Below are 26,508 nucleotides of genomic sequence, written 5' to 3'. Positions count from 1 at the left end.
TTATGGCACGCTTTTCCCAAATCAAACATGGCGGACCTCGCTGCTGTCACTATGGAGACGTACGAGTTACCCTGCAGGGTGACAGCCCGCCTCTTCCTGTGAGTCTGCGCTCTGATTGGCTAGGTTGTCTAGTATTGGTAAAGTCCATTCGAGGAGAGTGGAGGCGTGACAGCTGAGGCTACCAATCAGCGTGAAGAGCGCCGGCCAATCAGAGTGTCAGCTGCGAGCCCAACGAGGGGCCCGGCAGGAGGAGGCAGAGAAGAGATCCGGGGAGTACCGGTGAGTAGTGATGTCTCCATCTGTGTCCTCCTGTCATCCCCTCCCCCCATCCTCCGGTGTCCTACTACTCTCTATCATCCTCTCCCCACCCCCCCCTCATCATCTCTATCATCCTCTTCTCCGGTGTCCTCCTGTCACCCCCACCCCCCATCCTCCGGTGTCCTTCTATCATCATCATCATCCTCTCCCCATCCCCCCCATCATCTCTATCATCCTCATCCTCCTCTCCTCCGGTGTCCTTCTACTTCTCTCTATCATCATCATCCTCTCCCCATCCCCCCTCATCATCTCTATCATCCTCTCCTCCATCCCCACCCCCCATCCTCCGGTGTCCTTCTACTTCCCTCTATCATCCTCATCCTCCTCTCCTTTATCCCCCCTCATCATCTCTATCATCCTCATCCTCCTCTCCTTTATCCCCCCCCATCATCCTCTCCTCCGGTGTCCTCCTGTCATCCCCACCCTCCGGTGTCCTTCTACTTCCCTCTATCATCCTCTATCCCCCATCCTCCATCCTCCGGTGTCCTTCTACTTCTCTCTATCATCATCCTCTCCTTTATCCCCCTCCCCTCATCATCCTCATCCTCCTCTCCTTTATCCCCCCCCTCATCATCCTCACCCCCCCCCTCATCATCTCTATCATCATCATCATCCTCATCCTCCTCTCCTTTATCCCCCCCCTCCCCCCGAAGATCACATTCCTCCTTCTCCTATCAACATCATCCACTTTCCCATATCATTCTTCTCCTTCCCAATCATCATCATCATCATCATCATCATCATCCTCCTATTATTATCCTTCTCCCTCCCACCATATCATCCTCTGCTCCTCATCATCATCATCATCATCATCATCATCATCTTCCTCTCCCTTATCATCATCATCCTCTGCTCATCCTCCTCCTCCCCCTATCATCATCATCCCCCTCCTCCTCATATATTCTTCATTATCTTCCTCTCCCCCTCTCCCCTATCATCATCACCCCCCTCCTCCTCCCCCTATATTCTTCATTATCCTTCCCCTCATATCAACATGATCATCTTCCTCCTCCCTCAATCATCATCCTCCTCCTCCTCCCCTTCTATTTACATCATCCTTGTCCCCTCATCATCCTCCTCCTCCTCCTATAATCATCATCCTCCTCCTCCCCACATCATCCTTGTCCCCCTATCATCATCCTCCTCCTCCCCACATCATCCTTGTCCCCCTATCATCATCCTCCTCCTCCCCACATCATCCTTGTCCCCCTATCATCATCCTCCTCCTCCCCACATCATCCTTGTCCCCCTATCATCATCCTCCTCCTCCCCTATATGCTTCATTACCCTTCTCCTCATATCAACATGATCATCTTCCTCCTCCTCTCAATCATCCTCCTCCCCTTCTATTTACATCATCCTTGTCGTCGTCGTCGTCCTCCTCCTCCTCAGTAAACATCATTATCCTCCTCCTCCTCCCAACAAGATCATCATCTTCCCCCCTATGTTCATTATTATCCTCCTCCTCATATCAACATGATCATCTTCCTCCTCCCCACCATCTTCCTCCTCTATCCTCCTTCCTCCTCCTCATCATATCAATATTGTCATCTTCCTCCTCCTCCTCCCCACATCATCCTTGTCCCCCTATCATCATCATCATTATCATGCTCCTCCTCCCCTATATTCTTCATTATCCTCCTCCTCATAGCAACATTATCTTTTCCCCCCTCCTCTCAATCATCATCATCCTCCTCCTCCTCCCCTTCTATTAACATCATCATTGTCCCCCCTATCATCATCATCATCATCGTTCTCCTCCTCATACCAACATGATCATCATCCTCCTTCCCCAATATTCATCATTATCCTTCTCATATCAACATGATGATCTTCCACTTCCTCTCAATCATCATCATTCTCTTCCTCCTCCTCCCCTTCTATTAATTACGTCAGCCTTGTCCCCCTATCATCATCATCATCCTCTTCCTCCTTCTATAATTTATCATTATCATCATCCTCCCCCTATATTCTTCATTCTCCTCCTCCTCCTCATATCAACATGATCATCTTCCTCCTCCCCATCATCATCCTCCTCCAATATTCTTCATTCTCCTCCTCCTCATATCAACATTATCATCTTCCTCCTCCTCTCCATCATCATCCCCCTCCTCCTCCCCTTCTATTAATTACGTCAGCCTTGTACCCCTATCATCATCCTCCTCCTCCTCCTATAATTTATCATCATCATCCTCCTCCTATATTCTTCATTCTCCTCCTCCTCCTATCAACATGATCATCTTCCTCCTCCCCATCATCATCCTCCTCCTATTCTCCTTCCTCCTCATATCAACATTATCATCATCTTCCTCCTCCTCCTCTCCATCATCATCATTCTCTTACTCCTCCCCTTCTATTAACATCATCCTTTTCCCCCTATCATCATTATCATCATCATCATCATCATCATCCACCTCCGACTATCATCATCATCTTCCTTCTTTTCATCCTTTCCTCTATTTTCAACCTTTCTTCATCATCATTGAGACCCCAGTCATCATCATTCATATCAGTATCCTCCTCCTCTCTGTCTGTCCCTATCCCTGGTATTTGGCTGCACTGATGTTTATACACCGGGATCTCTGTTGTTCTGTGGAGGAGGAGATTTGCTCCTCAGGGGTGGGGCATTAGGGGGGGTGGAGCCACACAGAACTGGCATATATGGCCCCAGTCCTCGGAGTGAATCTGCCCAGCTATGGCTTCAATACTTTGTGTATTAATATGTAATGTGAGGGTCAGAAAAATAGAAACCCCTCAGCACACGGACCCCCATCACACACTGTGGCCCCTGAAGTGTCTGGCTGACCTCACAGGTTTCGGTGGTCTGTGATCATAGCGGCAGAGAGCCCCCTTCTTCCACAAGGTTTCTGTTTTTCTGGCCACTCTTGTCTGTTTTCCCCGTCTGACCTCCGATGTGTAAGTGACATTCCTTGTGTTTTATGTTCCCAGATCATCGACCATGACCGAGCCGGAGCTCCTCCTGGATTCCAACATCCGATTGTGGGTGGTGCTGCCCATCGTCATCATCACCTTCTTCGTGGGGATGATCCGCCATTACGTCTCCATCCTCCTCCAGAGCGACAAGAAACTAACGCAGGAGCAAGTGTCTGACAGGTGGGGGCGCCATGGAGGCCGGACTACCTCCATAAGATTGGGGGCCCTTCTCTGCTCCCTGCAGTTCCCCCGTCATACTGCTCTCCGTATCTCCTGGAGTTCCTCTTCCTATCACACTGTGCCCCCCAATCTCCCCAGAGTTCCCCATCAAACTTAAAGGGGAGTTACCCCCCCCCCCCCCCCCCCAAAAAAAAAATTATACTCACCTGAAAGGGCGGTAATCGCGCCTTGCAGGTGAGTATAGCAATTTTTTTTTCTGATTTTTTTTTTTTTGAGGGGGGGGGGGTTACTATACTATGCGGAAGTAGCTCTGCTGCCTCTTCCTCCATCGCGGTGTCTTCTGGTGAATGGGGCACGCGCCGCCTTCTGGGAACTGTTAGGTAGGTTCAGGTAGAGAAGACTATAGTTACGGCGGCGTAGCTTAGCGTGTTTAGGCTACGCCGCCGTAAGTTAGCTAGGCAAGTACATGATTCTCAATGTACTTTCCTGCTAATATACGGCGGCGTAGCCTAAGGCGGGCGTAAGGGCGCCGAATTCAAATGTCTTGGAGGGGGGCGTGTTTAATGGTAATGAGGCTTGACCTCACGTTTTTTTACATTTTTTTTTTTTTTTTTTTAATGCGCATGCGCCGGGCGCCTACATTTCCCAGGGTGCATTGCGGCTAAGTACGCCGCACGGGACTATTGATTTCGACGTGGACGTAAACGAGGTAAATCCCGATTCGCGGAAGACTTACGCAAAAGACGTAAAAAATTCGAATCTCGCGACGGGAACGGCGGCCATACTTTAACATTGTTATTCCACCTAATAGATGGAATAACTTTAGGCCTGCTAATGCCTTACGTTGCCTTACGGAAACGGCGTAAATCGACTGCGGCGGCCGGGCGTACGTTCGTGAATCGGCGTATCAACTCATTTACATATTCTACGCCGACCGCAATGGAAGCGCCACCTAGCGGCCATCCGAAAAATTGCAATCTAAGATAGGACGGCGCAAGCCGTCGTATCTTAGATATTTTTAAGCGTATCTCTGTTTGAGCATACGCTTAAACATACGGCGGCGTAGATTCTGAGTTAGGTCGGCTTATCTACTGATAAGCCGGCCTAACTCTACCTGAATCTACCTATCTGTGTATCCCAGGAGGCAGCCGCCCATTCACAAAGCGCCGCATGAAAAGGGGCGGCTTCCTTGCCTGTTTCCCTTAGTGAGGATGGAGGCACCAGGACCGAGCGATCGCCGTCGGGGGGACCGACATCATGGGCGACTAGGACATGTAAGTGTCCTTATTAACTCCTTTTCCGCCGAGCGTACGCATATATGCTTCCTCGGGGGTTATACCGGGATGAAGCCCGCAGCTGCAGGCATCATCCCGGTACCGTTGTTTAGAGCCGGCGGCGATTGACTATCCAGGGATAACAACCGATGCGGCTAAAAGCCGCTCAGTTGTTAAGCCGGAGGAGCGGGAGGGGGCAAAGCCCCCCCCTCCCGCCGCTTCTCGCCGCTCTGACTGGGCCTCCCGTCCCACCGGTAGACCCGATCTGGCGCCTCCAGTGTCTAGGCGCAGACTGAAATTAAGCCGTAAACGGCTTTGATTCAGTCTCCGCAATGTAAACACCGAAGCGGCGTCATGGCGTCACTTCCGGGTTACTCGGCTGCCAATGGCGCCGGATTTAAAAAAAAAAGTACACGGTATTCAGAATCGCCGTTTTTGGCAATCTGAATACTTTGAAGTGCAAAGGAGGGATTTGGGGTCTTTTAGTCCCCCGATCCCTCCATAAAGAGGACCTGTCACCACCTATTACAAGGGATGGTTACATTCCTTGTGACAGCAATAAAAGTGATAAAAATGTAAAAAAAAAAACACAATTTAATATTATAAAATGAAATAAATTTTTTTTTTAAAGCGCCCCCCTCCCCGCAAGGTCACGCAACAAGAAAAACGCATACGGAAGTCGCGCCCGCATATGAAAACGTTGTGTTCAAATCACACGTGAGGTATCGCCACGTCATGATGTCGCTTCCGTGTTTACATTGAAGAGACTGAATCAAAGCCGTTCGCGGCTTTTATTCAGTCTCTCTCTAGGCGCCGGAGGTGGCGCATCGAGGATCGGGTCTCCCGGTGGGACGGGAGGCCCGGTTTTAGCGGCGGGAGGGGGGTCCCCTCCCGCTCCTTCGGGATAACAACCAATCGGCGGCTCTACAAAATGATACCGGGATGATGCCTGCCGCTGCGGGCATCATCCCGTGTATAACCCCCGAAAGCCGAGGACGCATATCTGCGTACGCTCAGCGGGAAGGGGATTAACATCAAAAGTGACAATAAACCAAGTGTGTTGGGTGAACAAGTAAATACATAGTCCAAATATTCCCCTGCGATGAAAGTGACGGTATAATTGGTTGTCTGTCGGTAATCCACCACCGTGAAGATCAAAGGCTTACCAAACGAGTTGGACCCAAGCGAGGCTGACGCCTGATGAGTTAAACGGGCTTGTTGGTGTGTCGCACCCAAGGAGAGGTACAGCAAGCACAGCTCCCAATAGAAGCGTCTCATCAGGCGCCGGCCTCGCTTGGGTGCAACTCGTTTGGTAAGCCTTTGATCTTCAGGATGGTGGATTACCGACAGACAACCAATTATACCGTCGCTTTCATCGCAGGGGAATATTTGGACTATGTATTTACTTGTTCACCCAACACACTTGTTTTTTTTGTCACTTTTGATGTTTATTATATCACATTTATCCCTTTGTGTATTTTATTTACCCCGATTACTTGGACTTTTGTTTTTGTGCATCAATTCAGTTTGATCGCCATTTATTATTTCCTGTGTGTACATCTCAACCAGTATATTGGTGCAACCCAATTGGTTAGTTTACTCGGACAGTACATTTTATTTATTCATTCACTTATTTATATCTTTTGAGTGCTGCACTTTATCACTTTTTATGTTGGCTTTATAATACAGTATATCTGTTGTGCAGGCAGCTCCCACATATCCCTAAAATTCTTGACAGCGCGTTTTTTTTCCCTTTTATTATTTTTTTTCCCCATCAAACTTCTCCAAGTATCCGGCTGTATTTCCCTTTCCCATCATACTCCACCCCATATCTTCCAGAATTCCCCCCAATGTCTCCCCCCCCCCCCCCCAGAGTTCCCCCATAATTCCTCTCCCAATGTCTCCCCCATCATACCTCTCCCAATGTCTCCCCCATCATACCTCTCCCAATGTCTCCCCCATCATACCTCTCCCAATGTCTCCCCCATCATACCTCTCCCAATGTCTCCCCCCCCAGAGTTCCCCCATCATACCTCTCCCAATGTCTCCCCCATCATACCTCTCCCAATGTCTCCCCCCCAGAGTTCCCCCATCATACCTCTCCCAATGTCTCCCCCATCATACCTCTCCCAATGTCTCCCCCATAATTCCTCTCCCAATGTCTCCCCCATCATTCCTCTCCTAATGTCTTTCCCCAGAGTTCCCCCATCATACTGCTCCACGCATCTCCTTACAGTTCCCCCATCATACCATTGCCTGTATCTTCCTAGAGTTCCCTTCCCCATCATGCTACTCCCAGTATCTCTAGGGAGTACTTTTCTCCATCATACTACTCCCTGGAGTTACCCTCCCCGTCGTACTGCTTCTTGTATCTTCCTAGAGTTCCGCCATTATACTGCTCACCATAACTTCCCGGCGTTCCCCTATCATACTACTTCCCGTACTTCCCCATCATACTGCTCCTTGTATTCCCCATCATACTGGTTCTTGTATTCCCCATCATACTGCTCCTTGTATTCCCCATCATACTGGTTCTTGTATCTCTCTGGAGTTCCTTCCCTGCTATAAAGCTGCCTGAACTCTCATGGTTGTTCTCTCTCTTCTCTTCCAGTCAGGTTCTGATCCGCAGCAGAGTCCTCAGAGAAAATGGAAAATACATTTCGAAGCAGGTAAGAGCCAATGATAGTGCCGTGTACTGTCCATTGTGAGCTCAGGATTCTGGAGCTTCAGACTTTCTCCTCCACCCAGACATAATCCTCCTCTTCTATATTCCCAGTCCTTCCTCACAAGGAAATTCTTCTTCAACAATGCAGAGGATGGCTTCTTCAAGAAGACCAAGAGGAAGGTGGTGCCACCCTCTCCCATGACAGGTAGGGTATTGTGATGACAGTGTATGTTATGCCCCCCTCTGATGCCATCAACCCAGTAATAACCACATGACTTTTCTCTTCCAGATCCCACCATGCTGACAGACATGATGAAGGGGAACGTCACCAATGTGCTGCCCATGATCCTCATCGGTGGATGGATCAACATGACCTTCTCTGGGTTTGTGACAAGTAAGAGGTGGGATTGGAGGGTGATGATGATGGTTGTCCAGAGATGGTTGCAAAGTGTGGAGGGAGGTGATGATGGAGGTTATACACGGATTGGGGGGGTAATGATGGCGGTTGTACAATGACGGTCAGGGATATGGGGTAGATGATGACGTTTGGGGATATGGGGTGATTTGATGACGTATGTTGGGGACCTGTGGATAATGATGATGGTGGTGGTTTTACAATGACGGTCTTGAGTACGGGGTGGACAATGGCGGTTGTACAATGACAGTCGGGGATATAGGGGGGGACAATGGCGGTTGTACAATGACAGTCGGGGATATAGGGGGGACAATGGCGGTTGTACAATGATGGTTGGGGATATGGGGTGGATGAAGGCAGGTGTACAATGACAGTCGGGGATACGGGGTGGACAAAGGTGGTCGTATAATATAATGGTTGGAATAGACAATGACAGTCAGGGATATGGGGTGGACAATGGCGCTCATATAATATAACGGTTGGAATAGACAATGGCAGTTGTACAATGATGGTTGGGGATATGGAATGAACAATGGCGGTCGGGGATATGGGGTGGACAATGGCGGTTGTACAATGATGGTTGGGGATATGGAATGAACAATGGCGGTTGTACAATGGCGGTCGGAGATATGGGGTGAACAATGGCAGTTGTACAATGATGGTTGGGGATATGGAATGAACAATGGCGGTCGCGGATATGGGGTGAACAATGGCAGTTGTACAATGATGGTTGGGGGATATGGAATGAACAATGGCGGTCGGGGATATGGGGTGAACAATGGGGGTTGTACAATGACAGTCGGAGATATGGAGTGAACAATGGCAGTTGTACAATGATGGTTGGGGATATGGAATGAACAATGGCGGTCGGGGATATGGGGTGAACAATGGCAGTTGTACAATGGCGGTCAGAGATATGGGGTGAACAATGGCGGTCAGAGATATTGGGTGAACAATGGCAGTTGTACAATGATGGTTGGGGATATGGGGTGGACAATGGCGGTCGGGGATATGGGGTGGACAATGGCGGTCGGGGATATGGGGTGGACAATGGCGGTCGGGGATATGGGGTGGACAATGATGGTCGGGGATATGGGGTGGCCAATGGCGGTTGTACAATGACAGTCGGGGATATGGAATGAACAATGGCAGTTGTACAATGGCGGTCAGAGATATGAGGTGACCAGTGGGGGGTTGTACAATGACGGTCGGGGATATGGAATGAACAATGGCGGTCGGGGATATGGGGTGTACAATGGCGGTCGGGAATATGGGGTGGCCAATGGGGGTTGAACAATGGCGGTCAGGGATATGGGATGAACAATGGCAGTTGTACAATGATGGTCGGGGATATGGAATGAACAATGGCGGTCGGGGATATGGGGTGTACAATGGCGGTCGGGAATATGGGGTGGCCAATGGCGGTTGTACAATGGCGGTCAGAGATATGGGGTGGACAATGGCGGTTGTACAATGACAGTCGGGGATATAGGGGGGACAATGGCGGTTGTACAATGATGGTCGGGGATATGGGGTGGATGAAGGCAGGTGTACAATGACAGTCGGGGATACGGGGTGGACAAAGGTGGTCGTATAATATAATGGTTGGAATAGACAATGACAGTCAGGGATATGGGGTGGACAATGGCGCTCATATAATATAACGGTTGGAATAGACAATGGCAGTTGTACAATGATGGTTGGGGATATGGAATGAACAATGGCGGTCGGGGATATGGGGTGGACAATGGCGGTTGTACAATGGCGGTCGCGGATATGGGGTGAACAATGGCAGTTGTACAATGATGGTTGGGGATATGGAATGAACAATGGCGGTCGGGGATATGGGGTGAACAATGGGGGTTGTACAATGACAGTCGGAGATATGGAGTGAACAATGACAGTTGTACAATGATGGTTGGGGATATGGAATGAACAATGGCGGTCGGGGATATGGGGTGAACAATGGCAGTTGTACAATGGCGGTCAGAGATATGGGGTGAACAATGGCGGTCAGAGATATTGGGTGAACAATGGCAGTTGTACAATGATGGTTGGGGATATGGGGTGGACAATGGCGGTCGGGGATATGGGGTGGACAATGGCGGTCGGGGATATGGGGTGGACAATGGCGGTCGGGGATATGGGGTGGCCAATGGCGGTTGTACAATGACAGTCGGGGATATGGAATGAACAATGGCAGTTGTACAATGGCGGTCAGAGATATGAGGTGACCAGTGGGGGGTTGTACAATGACGGTCGGGGATATGGAATGAACAATGGCGGTCGGGGATATGGGGTGTACAATGGCGGTCGGGAATATGGGGTGGCCAATGGGGGTTGAACAATGGCGGTCAGGGATATGGGATGAACAATGGCAGTTGTACAATGATGGTCGGGGATATGGAATGAACAATGGCGGTCGGGGATATGGGGTGTACAATGGCGGTCGGGAATATGGGGTGGCCAATGGCGGTTGTACAATGGCGGTCAGAGATATGGGGTGGACAATGGCGGTTGTACAATGACAGTCGGGGATATGGGGTGGACAATGATGGTCGGGGATATGGGGTGGACAATGATGGTCGGGGATATGGGGTGGACAATGATGGTCGGGGATATGGGGTGGACAATGATGGTCGGGGATATGGGGTGGACAATGATGGTCGGGGATATGGGGTGGACAATGATGGTCAGAGATATGGGGTGGACAATGGCGGTTGTACAATGACAGTCAGGGATATGGAGTGGACGAAGGCGGTCGGGGATATGGAGTGGACGAAGGCGGTCGTATAATATAACGGTTGAAATGGACAGTGGCGGATGTAGAATGGCGGTCGGGGGTTTGGGGTGGATTTTGTACAAGGATAGTGATATGGTGTGGATGATGGCGCTTTGTATGTAGACTGTTGGGGGGCCGGGGTGTGTGATGATGGTTTGTAGACTGTTGGGGGGCCGGGGTGTGTGATGATGGTTTGTAGACTGTTGGGGGGCCGGGGGGCGGGGGGGGGTGTGACGATGATGGTTGTTTGATGGTTTCTTTGTCTTGTGTTTTAGCGAAGGTCCCGTTTCCACTGACTCTTCGCTTCAAACCGATGCTGCAGCAGGGAATCGAACTGCTTTCTCTGGACGCCTCGTGGTAAGCAGAAAGAATTGTGGGAAATTCAGATAGACGGCTGGTGTGCAGGGAGGGGGGGGGGGGGGCGGGGATTTATATTTACAGACTTTAAGAAAGGTCTCTACAGACACGGGGGGGGGGGGGAGGGGATCAAACAAAAGTGGAAATAAAATTGATCTCTGGCCATGATGTGCTCTATAAGGGCCAGCTTGGAGCGGCTTCGGCTGCTATTGATGGCCTTGTTGTTTGAGAATCTTCAGAGGTCATTTACAATTCATTGGCAGGTGTGTGTGACCTGCAGGTGACCTGCTTATTGCTGGTTGTAGATTTCCATTGACTTGTATGAAAATTAAAATGGCTTGAAGGTGAACAGCCCGATGACACAAGGCTTCACTCGCCGGTGATGAACATTTCCGTGATTGTGTACAGCGGACACCATTTGTCTGTTCTAGAAAGATTCTCGCCAACTCCAGAGCTGTACGGCGTCAGTAGCGGCCAATTTCGGTTGTCCTGAGTGTAGAGGAGGATTTCTGATCGTCTCTCATCCCCGATATCGGACCAGTAATATGTCAAGGATATAAATAAGTTTACCGCCTTCACACTGTGATGTCAGCTGACTCCTCCTCTTTGTTTTCACAGGGTGAGCTCCGCCTCCTGGTACTTCCTCAATGTCTTTGGCTTAAGAAGCATCTACTCTCTGATCCTTGGGCAGGATAACGGTAAGAAAGGCTTGCATGGACTGCTCCTCCCCCAATTTTACTGTCCCGTTGCCCTCTGTCGGTCACCCACGACTGTCTCTTCTCCTCTGTCGGTCACCCACGACTGTCTCTTCCCCTCTGCCGGTCACCCACGCCTGTCTCTTCTCCTCTGTCGGTCACCCACGCCTGTCTCTTCCCCGTCACCCACGACTGTCTCTTCCCCTCTGCCGGTCACCCACGCCTGTCTCTTCCCCTCTGTCGGTCACCCACGCCTGTCTCTTCCCCTCTGTCGGTCACCCACGCCTGTCTCTTCCCCTCTGTCGGTCACCCACGCCTGTCTCTTCTCCTCTGCCGGTCACCCACGCCTGTCTCTTCCCCTCTGCCGGTCACCCACGCCTGTCTCTTCTCCTCTGCCGGTCACCCACGCCTGTCTCTTCTCCTCTGCCGGTCACCCACGCCTGTCTCTTCCCCTCTGCCGGTCACCCACGCCTGTCTCTTCTCCTCTGCCGGTCACCCACGCCTGTCTCTTCTCCTCTGCCGGTCACCCACGCCTGTCTCTTCTCCTCTGCCGGTCACCCACGCCTGTCTCTTCCCCTCTGCCGGTCACCCACGCCTGTCTCTTCTCCTCTGCCGGTCACCCACGCCTGTCTCTTCTCTTCTGCCGGTCACCCACGACTGTCTCTTCTCCTCTGCCGGTCACCCACGCCTGTCTCTTCTCCTCTGCCGGTCACCCACGCCTGTCTCTTCTCCTCTGCCGGTCACCCACGCCTGTCTCTTCTCCTCTGCCGGTCACCCACGCCTGTCTCTTCTCCTCTGCCGGTCACCCACGCCTGTCTCTTCTCCTCTGCCGGTCACCCACGCCTGTCTCTTGCCCTCTGCCGGTCACCCACGCCTGTCTCTTCCCCTCTGCCGGTCACCCACGCCTGTCTCTTCTCTGTCGGTCACCCACGCCTGTCTCTTCTCTGTCGGTCACCCATGACTGTCTCTTCCCCTCTGTCGGTCACCCACGCCTGTCTCTTCCCCTCTGCCGGTAACCCACGCCTGTCTCTTCCCCTCTGCCGGTCACCCACGCCTGTCTCTTCCCCTCTGCCGGTCACCCACGCCTGTCTCTTCCCCTCTGCCGGTCAGCCACTCAGTGGGGGGGGGGGGGGGGCATCATTTAGTCAGGCTCCTCCCTCTTCCATTCCCCTCCTCCAGCTTCCCTGCAGTCATTGAAACCAGAGGCAGCCAGGCACAGAGCAGTTTCAGGAAGTCAACAATAGTAGCTTCTGTGTGTGTGTGTGTGTGTATATATATAAGCATTGGGTTCCTTTAATGATTTGTGTATCTGACGTTCCAGCCGCTGACCAATCCCGCGTCATGCAGGAACAGATGACCGGAGCTGCCATGGCGATGCCGGCCGACACCAACAAAGCTTTTAAGGTAAAATTTACAATTGATGTGACATTTGTCATCGCTGTCCTTGTGTGCCTCTTACTGCACAGTGACCTGCCCACCACACCCTATATACTACCTACTGCTCCACCCAAAATCCACCACACCCTATATACTGCTCCACACAACATCCACCACACCCTATATACTACCTACTGGTCCACCCAACATCCGCCACACCCTATATACTACCTACTGGTCCACCCAACATCCACCACACTCTATATACTACCTACTGCACCACCCAACATCCACCCCACTCTATATACTACCTACTGCCCCACCCAACATCTGCCACACCCTATATACTACCTACTGCCCTACCCAACATCCACCACACCCTATATACTGCCCCACCCAACATCCACCACACCCTATATACTACCTACTGCACCACCCAACCTCCACCACACCCTATATACTACCTACTGCTCCACCCAACATTCACCACACTCTATATACTACCTACTGCTCCACCCAACATCCACCACACCCTATATACTACCTACTGCCCCACCCAACATCCGCCACACCCTATATACTACCTACTGCACCCCCCAAAATCCGCCACACCCTATATATTACCTTCTGCCCCACCCAACATCTGCCACACTCTATATACTACCTACTGCCCCAGCCAACATCCACCACACTCTATATACTACCTACTACCTACTTCCCCTACTTGTGGGGGGAAAGGGACGCCAATTTTGTTTGGGAGCCACGTCGCACGAGCGCGCAATTGTCAGTTAAAGCGACGCAGTGCCGAATCGCAAAAAGGGACCAGGTCCTTTAGCTGCCTAAAGGTCCGGGTCTTAAGTGGTTAAAGTGACACTAAAATATGCTTTTTCTCCAAAAATGATCCATCCACATCCACTACTTATTGGCCGATCATCTGCAGACATAAACGGGGCCTGTGAGATGAGGCTTTGGGCAAGATTAGCAAGTTTGGGTGACCACCCCCTGGAGGTATACACCGTATGAGCGATACCGACCTCAATCCTAGGAGTTCCACCTATGAGCATTGTGATGGAGGTCACATTTGTGTATCGTGATCCTTGTGGTGTTGGTTTTCTGGTTGATGAACCACATACCTGGATATTCTATAACTGTGGACTGTATAGTGTCTTTATGTTCGCTACTATTTAAGATCTTCGACTGAAGAGCCGACTTTATTCCTTTACCATATTCCCTTAAACCCCCTCCCCCACCCTGCTTCCCATCCCCTATAGACTACCCACTGCTCCACCCAACATCCACCACACCCTGTATACTACCTACTGCTCCACCCAACATCTGCCACACTCTATATACTACCTACTGCTCCACCCAACATCCGCCACACCCTATATACTACCTACTGCACCACCCAACATCCACCACACTCTATATACTACCTACTGCCCCACCCAACATCCACCACACTCTATATACTACCTACTGCACCACCCAACATCCACCACACCCTATATACTACCTACTGCCCCACCCAACATCCACCCCACTCTATATACTACCTACTGCACCACCCAACATCCACCACACTCTATATACTACCTACTGCACCACCCAACATCCACCACACCCTATATACTACCTACTGCACCACCCAACATCCACCCCACTCTATATACTACCTACTGCACCACCCAACATCCACCACACTCTATATACTACCTACTGCACCACCCAACATCCACCACACCCTATATACTACCTACTGCACCACCCAACATCCACCCCACTCTATATACTACCTACTGCTCCACCCAACATCCACCACACCCTATATACTACCTACTGCACCACCCAACATCCACCACACTCTATATACAATACACTGCACTACCCACCACACCCCGTATACTACACACTGCACTACCCATCACCCACCACACCCCGTATACTACACACTGCACTACCCATCACTCACCACACCCCGTATACTACCTACTGCTCCACCCAACATCCACCAAACTCTATATACTACCTACTGCTCCACCCAACATCCACCACACCCTATATACTGCCTACTGCCCCACCCAACATCCGCCACACTCTATATACTACCTACTGCACCACCCAACATCCGCCACACTCTATATACTACCTACTGCTCCACCCAACATCCACCACACTCTATATACTACCTACTGCTCCACCCAACATCCACCACACTCTATATACTACCTACTGCTCCACCCAACATCCACCACACCCTATATACTACCTACTGCTCCACCCAACATCCACCACACCCTATATACTACCTACTGCTCCACCCAACATCCACCACACTCTATATACTACCTACTGCTCCACCCAACATCCACCACACTCTATATACTACCTACTGCTCAACCCAACATCCACCACACTCTATATACTACCTACTGCTCCACCCAACATCCACCACACTCTATATACTGCCTACTGCTCCACCCAGCATCCACCACACCCTATATACTACCTACTGCTCCACCCAGCATCCACCACACCCTATATACTGCTCCACACAACATCCACCACACCCTATATACTGCTCCACCCAGCATCCACCACACCCTATATACTGCTCCACCCAGCATCCACCACACCCTATATACAATACACTGCACTACCCACCACACCCTGTATACTACACACTGCACTACCCACCACACCCTATATACAATACACTGCACTACCCACCACACCCTGTATACTACACACTGAACCCTGTATACTACACTGCACACCACTCCATGTGTTTTCCCCCTCCGGTGACACGTGTTCTCTGGTCACCTTTCTGCACAGACGGAGTGGGAAGCTCTGGAGCTGACGGATCATCAGTGGGCGTTGGACGACCTGGAAGAAGAACTGATGGGGGGCGACCTCAACTTCGAGGGGCTGTTCAAGCGAGAGCTGCAGACGGCCATGTTCTGAGACTTGATGCACTCCTGGAGTTCACATCCCTCCGCTCTTTTCTCCTCCCCCCGCCCTCAGATCTTGTGCTCCGTAGCTGATCGCAGTGACTTTTAAACTAGAACTCCAGCTATAGAGTGGAGGAGGGTTAGCACCTCTGCCAGGTGATATATTTGGTAAGGATTTCCCCCCACTTCCTGTCGCGTCACAATGACCAGAAATCCAGCTGGGACAGTAATAGACAATGAGGGGGGGGGGAAGCTTTGCCAGCTTTTTATTGTTGTCTCTTTCCCTTCACTTCCTGTTTTGGTGACACCTGGTCATGCTGTGATACATGGGACAGGAAGTGGGGGGCACCCTCACAATGGAGACCAGACAGGGGTGAAGACCTGGAAAGACGTCTAGCTTTTACCTCACCAAAAGAAGAGCTTGAAGGGGGAGGAGAACATACCCCCCCCCCCTCTGCAACCTTCTCTCCAACATAGGACCCCCTCCATTTTACCCTGAACCCCCCACATCCATATTACCTTCAAGGGAATGTGGTGCTGGAAGAGGGAGAAGAACCCTCCTCTCTGCAACCTGCACCCCTCCCTCCAACCTAGGACCCCTCTATGCAACCTGCACCCCTACATTTTATATTACATCCAGGTATGTAACGCTTCAACACCACGAAGGTCTACACACAACTGTCACCTCCACCCTGGTCATGGTTGTAACTCTCCAGCTGTTGCGGAACTACAAATCCCATGAGGCATTGTAAAATTCTGACATTCACAGACATGACTGGGCATGATGGGAATTGTAGTTCCTAAACACCTGGAAGGCCGTAGTTTGAAAACCCCTGCTCTAGACCCTGGTAGAGAAATGAGGTCACTATTTTGGTGCATAAGTCCAGAGGGTTACCATCCAAGGATGTTCCATCTCTCCACCACTAACAAAGCTGCAGCTTATCCCACCACCAGTGCCTCTTCATAGGTCCCGCTTATGTCTGTAGACAGAGATGCCATTAAAGAGGAAGTAAACCCTCTAAAGCAGGGATATGCAATTAGCAGACCTCCAGCTGTTGCAAAACTACAAGTCCCATCATGTCTCTGCCTCTGGGTGTCATGCTTGTGGCTGTCTGAGTCTTGCTATGCCTCATGGGACTTGTAGTTCCGCAACAGCTGGAGGTCCGCTAATTGCATATCCCTGCTCTAAAGCATGGGTCTTCAAACTACGGCCCTCCAGTTGTTCAGGAACTACAATTTCCGTCATGTCTGTGAATGTCAGAGTTTTACAATGCCTAATGGGATGTGTAGTTCCGCAACAGCTGGAGGGCCTTAGTTTGAGGATCCCTGCTCTAAAGCATTTCTTTAAAAAAAAAAAAAAACCTGCAAGAGAAAGGCATAATGAGCTAGTATGCATAGCATAGCCGCGATGACGTCACTCCCGCACATGCACGCGGGAGCCGTCAGCGACGGTACGATCGCCCGTAGACATCGGTGCAGGCTTTTCTGCAAATATCTCCTGAACCGTGTAGGTTTGGGAGATATTTGTTGTACCTACAGGTAAGCCTTAATCTAGGCCAGACCTCCAGCTGTTGCAGAACTACAAGTCCCATGATGCATAGCAAGTCTCTGACAGCAACAAGCATGACACCCAAAGGCAGAGGCATGATGGGATTTGTAGTTTTGAAACAGCTGGAGGTCCGCTAATTGCATATCCCTGATCTAGGCTTACCTGCAGGTCAAAGTGGTCTGAATGGCCCAGATTCACAGAGAGCGGGCGCACATTACGCCGCCGTAGCGCAAACCAATGTACGCTGCCCCAACGCAGCGCAGAGAGGCAAGCATGGAATTCAGCAAGCCAGTACCCCCATCGCCAGCGTGGCGTGGGTTTCGAAGGCGTAAGCCGGCATAGGTGGAATTGGGCGTGAGCCATGCAAATGATGGGCCGAGCGTCAGAGAAAAGGAGGGGGCCGAACTTCCGACTCACTGAGCTGGAAGTGGGATCGGGTACCTGTCAAAACCAGGTACCCTCACCCCCTAAAAGGTGCCGAATGTGGCAGTGGAGGCAGATAAGTGGAACTTCCACTTTTGGCTGGAGCTCCGCTTTAACATTTGAGCATAGTAAACAAAGTATTCATTCTTTAGGCCCTGTTCACACCCCGTGCTCTTAGGTGCCATTATTCTTTAACCGCTTAAGGACCGCCTCCTGCACATTTACGTCGGCAGAATGGCACGGCTGGGCACAAGCACGTACAGGTACGTCCTCTGCTAGTGCCCAGCCGTGGGTCGAAGCTCCGGGACCCGCGGACCCGATCGCTGCTGAAGAACGGGGAGAGCTGTATGTAAACACGGCTTCCCCGTTCTTCACTGTGGCGCCGTCATCGATCCTGTGTTTCCTTTTATAGGGATACACAATCGATGACGTCACACCTACAGCCACACCCCCTACAGTTAGAAACACATATGAGGTCACACATAACCCCATCAGTGCCCCCTTGTGGTTAACTCCCAAACTGCAATTGTCATTTTCACAGTAAACAATGCATTTTAAATGCATTTTTTACTGTGAAAATGGTCCCAAAAAATGTGTCAAAATTGTCCGATGTGTCCACCATAATGTCACAGTCACGAAAAAAAATCGCTGATCGCCACCATTAGTAGTAAAAAAAAAAAAAAAAAAATTTATAAAAATGCAATAAAACTATCTCCTATTTTGTAAACGCTATAAATTTTGCGCAAACCAATCGATAAACGCTTATTGCGATATTTTTTTATTTTTTACCAAAAATAGGAGAATACGTATCGGCCTAAACTGAGGGGAAAAAAAAACATTTTTTTATATCTTTTTTGGGGGGATATTTATTACGGCAAAAAGTAAAAAATATTGCATTTTTTTCAAAATTGTCGCTCTATTTTTGTTTATAGCGCAAAAAATTGAAACCGCAGAAGTGATCAAATACCACCAAAAGAAAGCTCTATTTGTGGGGGGAAAGGGACGCCAATTTTGTTTGGGAGCCACGTCGCACGAGCGCGCAATTGTCAGTTAAAGCGACGCAGTGCCGAATCGCAAAAAGGGACCAGGTCCTTTAGCTGCCTAAAGGTCCGGGTCTTAAGTGGTTAAAGTGACACTAAAATATGCTTTTTCTCCAAAAATGATCCATCCACATCCACTACTTATTGGCCGATCATCTGCAGACATAAACGGGGCCTGTGAGATGAGGCTTTGGGCAAGATTAGCAAGTTTGGGTGACCACCCCCTGGAGGTATACACCGTATGAGCGATACCGACCTCAATCCTAGGAGTTCCACCTATGAGCATTGTGATGGAGGTCACATTTGTGTATCGTGATCCTTGTGGTGTTGGTTTTCTGGTTGATGAACCACATACCTGGATATTCTATAACTGTGGACTGTATAGTGTCTTTATGTTCGCTACTATTTAAGATCTTCGACTGAAGAGCCGACTTTATTCCTTTACCATATTCCCTTAAACCCCCTCCCCCACCCTGCTTCCCATCCCCTATAGAGCGGATCTGTCTATGAGGTCATACTGTCCTCCCTCTGCGGGGTCAGGATGACCTTCGTCTCTGGGGTCATGCTGTCTCTGAGGTCATGTTCTCTGTCTCTGGAGTCGGGCCTGTCTCCGGGGGCCATGTTGTCTCCAGGGTAGTGCTGTCCTCTCCCTGGGGTCACAGTGTGCTCTGCCTCTGGAGTCCGACCTCTCTCCAGGGCCATTCTGTTCTCTGGGGTCATGCAGTCCTCTGTCTCTGGGGTCAGGCTGTCCTCTGTCTCTGGGGTCAGGCTGTCCTCTGTCTCTGGGGGTCAGGCTGTCCTCTGTCTCTGGGGGTCAGGCTGTCCTCTGTCTCTGGGGGTCAGGCTGTCCTCTGTCTCTGGGGGTCAGGCTGTCCTCTGTCTCTGGGGGTCAGGCTGTCCTCTGTCTCTGGGGGTCAGGCTGTCCTCTGTCTCTGGGGGTCAGGCTGTCCTCTGTCTCTGGGGGTCAGGCTGTCCTCTGTCTCTGGGGGTCAGGCTGTCCTCTGTCTCTGGGGGTCAGGCTGTCCTCGGTCTCTGGGGGTCAGGCTGTCCTCGGTCTCTGGGGTCAGGCTGTCCTCGGTCTCTGGGGTCAGGCTGTCCTCTGTCTCTGGGGTCAGGCTGTCCTCTGTCTCTGGGGTCAGGCTGTCCTCTGTCTCTGGGGTCAGGCTGTCCTCTGTCTCTGGGGTCAGGCTGTCCTCTGTCTCTGGGGTCAGGCTGTCCTCTGTCTCTGGGGTCAGGCTGTCCTCTGTCTCTGGGATCATGCTGTCTCTGAGGTCATGTTCTCTGTCTCTGGAGTCGGGCCTGTCTCCGGGGGCCATGTTGTCTCCAGGGTAGTGCTGTCCTCTGTCCCTGGGGTCACAGTGTGCTCTGCCTCTGGAGTCAGACCTCTCTCCAGGGCCATTCTGTTCTCTGGGGTCATGCTATCCTCTGGGGTCAGGCTGTCTCCAGGATCATGGTGTCCTCCATCTTTTGGGGTCAGGCCTGTCTCTGGGGTCACATTGTCCTCTGTCTCTGGGGTCAGGCTGTCTCCAGGATCATGGTGTCCTCCATCTTTTGGGGTCAGGCCTGTCTCTGGGGTCACATTGTCCTCTGTCTCTGGGGTCACATTGTCCTCTATTTCTGGGGTCAGGCTGTCTCCAGGATCATGGTGTCCTCTTTCTGTGGTCAGGCTGTCTCCAGGATCATGGTGTCCTCCATCCCTGGGGTCAGGCTGTCTCTGAGGTCAGGATGTCTCCTGGATCATGGTGTCCTCCATCCCTGAGGTCAGGATGTCTCCTGGATCGTGATGTCCTCCGTCTCTGGGTTCACACTGTGCTCTCTCTTCCTGGGGCCACCTTAACCTCTGTCTCTGGGGTCATGCTATCCTCTGTCTCTGGGGTCAGGCTGTCTCCAGGATCATGGTGTCCTCCATCTTTTGGGGTCAGGCCTGTCTCTAGGGTCACATTGTTCTCTGTCTCTGGGGGTCAGGCTGTCCTCTGTCTCTGGGGGTCAGGCTGTCTCCAGGATTGTGATGTCCTCCGTTTATGGGGTCAGGCTGTCTCCAGGATCATGGTGTCCTCCATCCCTGGGATCAGGCTGTCTCCAGGATCATGGTGTCCTCTATTTCTGGGGTCAGGCTGTCTCCAGGATCATGGTGTCCTCCATCCCTGGGATCAGGCTGTCTCTGAGGTCAGGATGTCTCCTGGATCGTGATGTCCTCCATCTCTGGGGTCACACTGTGCTCTCTCTTCCTGGGGCCACCCTAACCTCTGTCTCTGGGGTCATGCTGTCTCCAAGATTGCGCTGTCCCTTTTTGTTCTTTTATTTATCATCACAATGTTATTTATCACGTTTTACAGTTAATGTTATTACATGTCAAAGTTTGTTTTATAATAAAGTCATTTCTGTGTTTTACCCTCCGTGTTTCTTCTCGCTCTCCGCACACCTTGGACACCTTTTCCTGACACACATCATCTGTTATTGTGGGTGGAGCGTCATACAATATTATTTTACTGATACATTTTATTGCATATTATTACTTTTCTATTTTACATACGTATTCTCTCCGGTGATCCCTACAGCTCCACCATGACCTCAATGAAACCACAATGTGTCAGAATTGTTTTATGTCTCCAGCCATGACACACAATGAAATCTCATATCCCTAGTGCTGGGCACAGCCATCATCTCCTATGGGGCATTAAAGGGAAAGGTGTCCTCAGTCTGTGAAATCTGTGTCCACACTTATACAAGCTCCAGTCATTCAGCTCCATTTTTTTATTTTTTTTGGGAGGGTGCATGTAATCAGCACAGGGCCAATCAGCACTGTCCAGACAGAGGGTCAGGGGTCCTGCAGCCTCATAGGACAATCAGGGGAGAATGAAAACTCCTCCTACATGCTTTAACCAGACACTGATAGAAGTCACAAGACTGCGATATACTGCTGATGAGAAGAGATATTTATCAGTTTATATTTACTAAAATAATTGCATTTCCATGTTGGGCCACTAAAAAAAAAAAAAAAGACATAAGATGACCCCGTCCCACATGTTTATTTGTTCAGGTGAATTATCAGTCATGTTCAGAGTGAATATTCGCCGTACAGAAGAATGGCGCTGCGTCTGTGGTTTCCGCTCTTCCTCTATGGTATGACACTGTATAGCTCCGTCTCCTGATAACACAGGGAACTTGGGGTCCTCCGGATGTCTCTGTGCTGGAAGTACGTATAGTGCTGGTTCTCCATACTGTACAGGGAAATGTCCGGACACTAAAAGTAAGAAAGAGGCAAAGATGAGTTCGTCGGAAAGATGGGGAACAGGTTCTCTATCTAAGGTCCGTCGGACTTCCGACAACAAAAGCCAGATGGAGGCTACACACGGCCGGACTTTTTTTCTCGGAAAGTCCGGCCGTGTGTACGAGGCATTAGAGGACCTGTAGAACGTGGACACCAGCCCCTCAGATTATATCTCACACCAATCTCCTGAGGTGATCACACACAATGCCACAACATTTCTCTTCCCTCTCACCTCTGTCATGAGCCTCTGTGCCAAGCAGGGGCGTCGCTAGGTGCCAAAAAGACCAGGGCCTTCAGCTCGAAGCCCGCACCGGGGGGGGGGGTATGCGGGCGTGGTTGAGTGGCGTGGGGTGACTTACCTGACACACATACCCTGACTGACCTACATACACTGACCTGACCTACATACACTGACCTGACCTACATACACTGACCTGTCCTACATACACTGACCTGTCCTACATACACTGACCTGACCTACATACACTGACCTGACCTACATACACTGACCTGTCCTACATACACTGACCTGTCCTACATACACTGACCTGTCCTACATACACTGACCTGACCTACATACACTGACCTACATACACTGACCTGACCTACATACACTGACCTGTCCTACATACACTGACCTGACCTACATACACTGACCTACATACACTGACCTACATACACTGACCTACATACACTGACCTGACCTACATACACTGACCTGACCTACATACACTGACCTGACCTACATACACTGACCTACATACACTGACCTGACCTACATACACTGACCTGACCTACATACACTGACCTACATACACTGACCTACATACACTGACCTGTCCTACATACACTGACCTACATACACTGACCTGTCCTACATACACTGACCTGACCTACATACACTGACCTCTCCTACATACACTGACCTGACCTACATACACTGACCTGACGTACATACACTGACCTGACGTACATACACTGACCTGACGTACATACACTGACCTGACCTACATACACTGACCTGACCTACATACACTGACCTGACCTACATACAATGACCTGACCTACATACACTGACCTGACGTACATACACTGACCTGACGTACATACACTGACCTGACCTACATACACTGACCTGTCCTACATACACTGACCTGTCCTACATACACTGTCCTACATACACTGACCTGACCTACATACACTGACCTGACCTACATACACTGACCCACATACACTGACCTACATACACTGACCTGTCCTACATACACTGACCTACATACACTGACCTGTCCTACATACACTGACCTACATACACTGACCTGTCCTACATACACTGACCTACATACACTGACCTGACCTACATACACTGACCTGACGTACATACACTGACCTGTCCTACATACACTGACCTGACCTACATACACTGACCTACATACACTGACCTGACCTACATACACTGACCTGACGTACATACACTGACCTGTCCTACATACACTGACCTGACCTACATACAATGACCTGACCTACATACACTGACCTACATACACTGACCTGACCTACATACACTGACCTGACCTACATACACTGACCTACATACACTGACCTGACCTACATGCACTGACCTGACCTACATACATACACAATCACTGACCTACCTCAGCTGTGGTGTGCGGTGTCGGCACTGGCGCGCCCAATACATATGCAGCCAGTCAGCCAGAGGAGGCTCAGGAGCCGCGGAGAGCCGCCGAACCGAGCAGGGAGCGGGGATGTCGTATGGCGCGCTGGGCGGCATTGTAATTCCCGCCTTCTAAGCTTGCGCCGCCTATGATGGACGTCCCGGATTGGGCCAGTGGGACATCCATCATAGGCGCTGCAGGCTCCAGAAGGCGCGACCTGCTGTGTCACTCGGTGGCACTCGGCAACAGAATGGTCCCTGCTTGGCGGCACTCGGGGTTAGTTATTAAATACTTCATGGCCGAGACTCTGGGCTTTTCGGCGGCCCATTCGGGGCTCCAGCCTCCCCAGCCCACCCCCAATGATGCCCCCAATGCCAAGCAACAATGAGGCTTCACGACAGCAAGAAATCTTACCGGCGGCTCCTGTGGTGTGGATCCGGTGTGAGCTTCATCTGAGGACCCTAATAGAGAAAAGGAGGATGGAATCATCTATAGAAATGGTTGAATTATGAAGTATTTATGACGTAGCTGCCAATATGGAGCTGGGAAATGGAATGTCAGATGACGGAACATTATAATCAACTTCTCTCAGAGAATTCATATATCATTAGTGATGACAATGGGGGTTATTTATCATAAAATATCATTACCAAAAGATTGCCTTCATCTTCTACTCGTTATGAGGGGCTTTCCCAGAGTGGGTGTCACCATTGTATTATTATGTGGGTGGAATGTCTCATATCAAATATTTATATTTCTAGTTGGTGTATCTACTGTATGTATTATGTGGATGAGATCATTAATACAACACCCACTTCCATCCGGGTCAAATGGACCCATTTATGAGCAGCGCAATTTTCTCATCTATAATAACAGAATAAATAGTTTCTTACTTTGTGTTATGGAGTCGGTGTAGACGTTCGGACTTCTGCAACAGAATGCAAGACATCAGTAACCAAATCACAGGTATGGAGGTCTGATTTTTATACAGTAGAGTCTTTAACCTACTTAAACCAATTCATTGGTGATCAGTGAGAAGAATGTCCCTTACATTGGTGATCAGTGAGAAGAATGTTCCTTACATTGGTGATCAGTGAGAAGAATGTCCCTTACATTGGTGATCAGTGAGAAGAATGTTCCTTACATTGGTGATCAGTGGGAAGAATGTCCCTTACATTGGTGATCAGTGGGAAGAATGTTCCTTACATTGGTGATCAGTGAGAAGAATGTTCCTTACATTGGTGATCAGTGAGAAGAATGTCCCTTACATTGGTGATCAGTGGGAAGAATGTTCCTTACATTGGTGATCAGTGGGAAGAATGTTCCTTACATTGGTGATCAGTGGGAAGAATGTCCCTTACATTGGTGATCAGTGGGAAGAATGTTCCTTACATTGGTGATCAGTGAGAAGAATGTCCCTTACATTGGTGATCAGTGAGAAGAATGTTCCTTACATTGGTGATCAGTGGGAAGAATGTCCCTTACATTGGTGATCAGTGGGAAGAATGTTCCTTACATTGGTGATCAGTGGGAAGAATGTCCCTTACATTGGTGATCAGTGGGAAGAATGTCCCTTACATTGGTGATCAGTGGGAAGAATGTCCCTTACATTGGTGATCAGTGAGAAGAATGTTCCTTACATTGGTGATCAGTGAGAAGAATGCTCCTTACATTGGTGATCAGTGGGAAGAATGTTCCTTACATTGGTGATCAGTGAGAAGAATGTTCCTTACATTGGTGATCAGTGGGAAGAATGTCCCTTACATTGGTGATCAGTGAGAAGAATGTCCCTTACATTGGTGATCAGTGAGAAGAATGTTCCTTACATTGGTGATCAGTGGGAAGAATGTCCCTTACATTGGTGATCAGTGGGAAGAATGTTCCTTACATTGGTGATCAGTGAGAAGAATGTCCCTTACATTGGTGATCAGTGGGAAGAATGTTCCTTACATTGGTGATCAGTGGGAAGAATGTTCCTTACATTGGTGATCAGTGAGAAGAATGTTCCTTACATTGGTGATCAGTGGGAAGAATGTCCCTTACATTGGTGATCAGTGAGAAGAATGTCCCTTACATTGGTGATCAGTGAGAAGAATGTCCCTTACATTGGTGATCAGTGAGAAGAATGTTCCTTACATTGGTGATCAGTGGGAAGAATGTCCCTTACATTGGTGATCAGTGGGAAGAATGTTCCTTACATTGGTGATCAGTGAGAAGAATGTCCCTTACATTGGTGATCAGTGAGAAGAATGTCCCTTACATTGGTGATCAGTGAGAAGAATGTCCCTTACATTGGTGATCAGTGAGAAGAATGGTCCTTACATTGGTGATCAGTGAGAAGAATGCTCCTTACATTGGTGATCAGTGAGAAGAATGTCCCTTACATTGGTGATCAGTGAGAAAAATGTCCCTTACATTGGTGATCAGTGGGAAGAATGTCCCTTACATTGGTGATCAGTGAGAAGAATGTTCCTTACATTGGTGATCAGTGGGAAGAATGTCCCTTACATTGGTGATCAGTGGGAAGAATGGTCCTTACATTGGTGATCAGTGGGAAGAATGTCCCTTACATTGGTGATCAGTGGGAAGAATGTCCCTTAC

The 26,508-nt window shown here is 49.9% G+C and overlaps 2 protein-coding genes across 2 annotated transcripts; both read left to right on the top strand.

The window, feature by feature from the left end:
• Positions 1-201: 201 nt before the first annotated feature.
• Positions 202-16,971, top strand: LOC120945005 (ER membrane protein complex subunit 3). The gene is made up of 9 exons (XM_040358818.1): positions 202-279; positions 3,268-3,432; positions 7,318-7,375; positions 7,483-7,576; positions 7,661-7,765; positions 10,844-10,925; positions 11,544-11,623; positions 12,942-13,024; positions 15,833-16,971. The coding sequence occupies exons 2-9, from the start codon at positions 3,278-3,280 to the stop codon at positions 15,959-15,961; spliced, it is 786 nt and encodes a 261-aa protein (XP_040214752.1). The 5' UTR covers positions 202-279; positions 3,268-3,277; the 3' UTR covers positions 15,962-16,971.
• A 2,017-nt stretch (positions 16,972-18,988) lies between these two features.
• Positions 18,989-21,735, top strand: LOC120945004. Its single transcript, XM_040358817.1, has 3 exons — positions 18,989-19,680; positions 20,196-20,437; positions 20,926-21,735. Exons 1-3 carry the CDS (start codon positions 19,540-19,542, stop codon positions 21,527-21,529), a joined length of 987 nt encoding a protein of 328 aa, XP_040214751.1. The 5' UTR covers positions 18,989-19,539; the 3' UTR covers positions 21,530-21,735.
• The last annotated feature ends 4,773 nt before the right edge of the window (positions 21,736-26,508 follow it).

The sequence above is a fragment of the Rana temporaria genome, chromosome 7 (genome assembly GCF_905171775.1).
Source record: "Rana temporaria chromosome 7, aRanTem1.1, whole genome shotgun sequence".
NCBI lineage: Eukaryota > Metazoa > Chordata > Amphibia > Anura > Ranidae > Rana > Rana temporaria.
Note: the sequence above shows the minus strand (reverse complement) of the source record. Positions and strands in the feature narration are given on the sequence as shown.

What these genes read in the sequence shown, in the direction of transcription:
- LOC120945005 (XM_040358818.1), top strand. Translation starts at nt 3,278, where the DNA reads ATGACCGAGCCGGAGCTCCTCCTGGATTCCAACATCCGATTGTGGGTG. An exon ending in CAGGAGCAAGTGTCTGACAG is followed by an intron (nt 3,433 to 7,317) that starts GTGGGGGCGCCA and finishes CTTCTCTTCCAG; the next exon opens with TCAGGTTCTGATCCGCAGCA. An exon ending in GAAAATACATTTCGAAGCAG is followed by an intron (nt 7,376 to 7,482) that starts GTAAGAGCCAAT and finishes CTATATTCCCAG; the next exon opens with TCCTTCCTCACAAGGAAATT.
- LOC120945004 (XM_040358817.1), top strand. Translation starts at nt 19,540, where the DNA reads ATGTTCTCTGTCTCTGGAGTCGGGCCTGTCTCCGGGGGCCATGTTGTC. An exon ending in ATTCTGTTCTCTGGGGTCAT is followed by an intron (nt 19,681 to 20,195) that starts GCAGTCCTCTGT and finishes CTCTGGGGTCAG; the next exon opens with GCTGTCCTCTGTCTCTGGGA. An exon ending in CCTCCATCTTTTGGGGTCAG is followed by an intron (nt 20,438 to 20,925) that starts GCCTGTCTCTGG and finishes TCTGGGGGTCAG; the next exon opens with GCTGTCCTCTGTCTCTGGGG.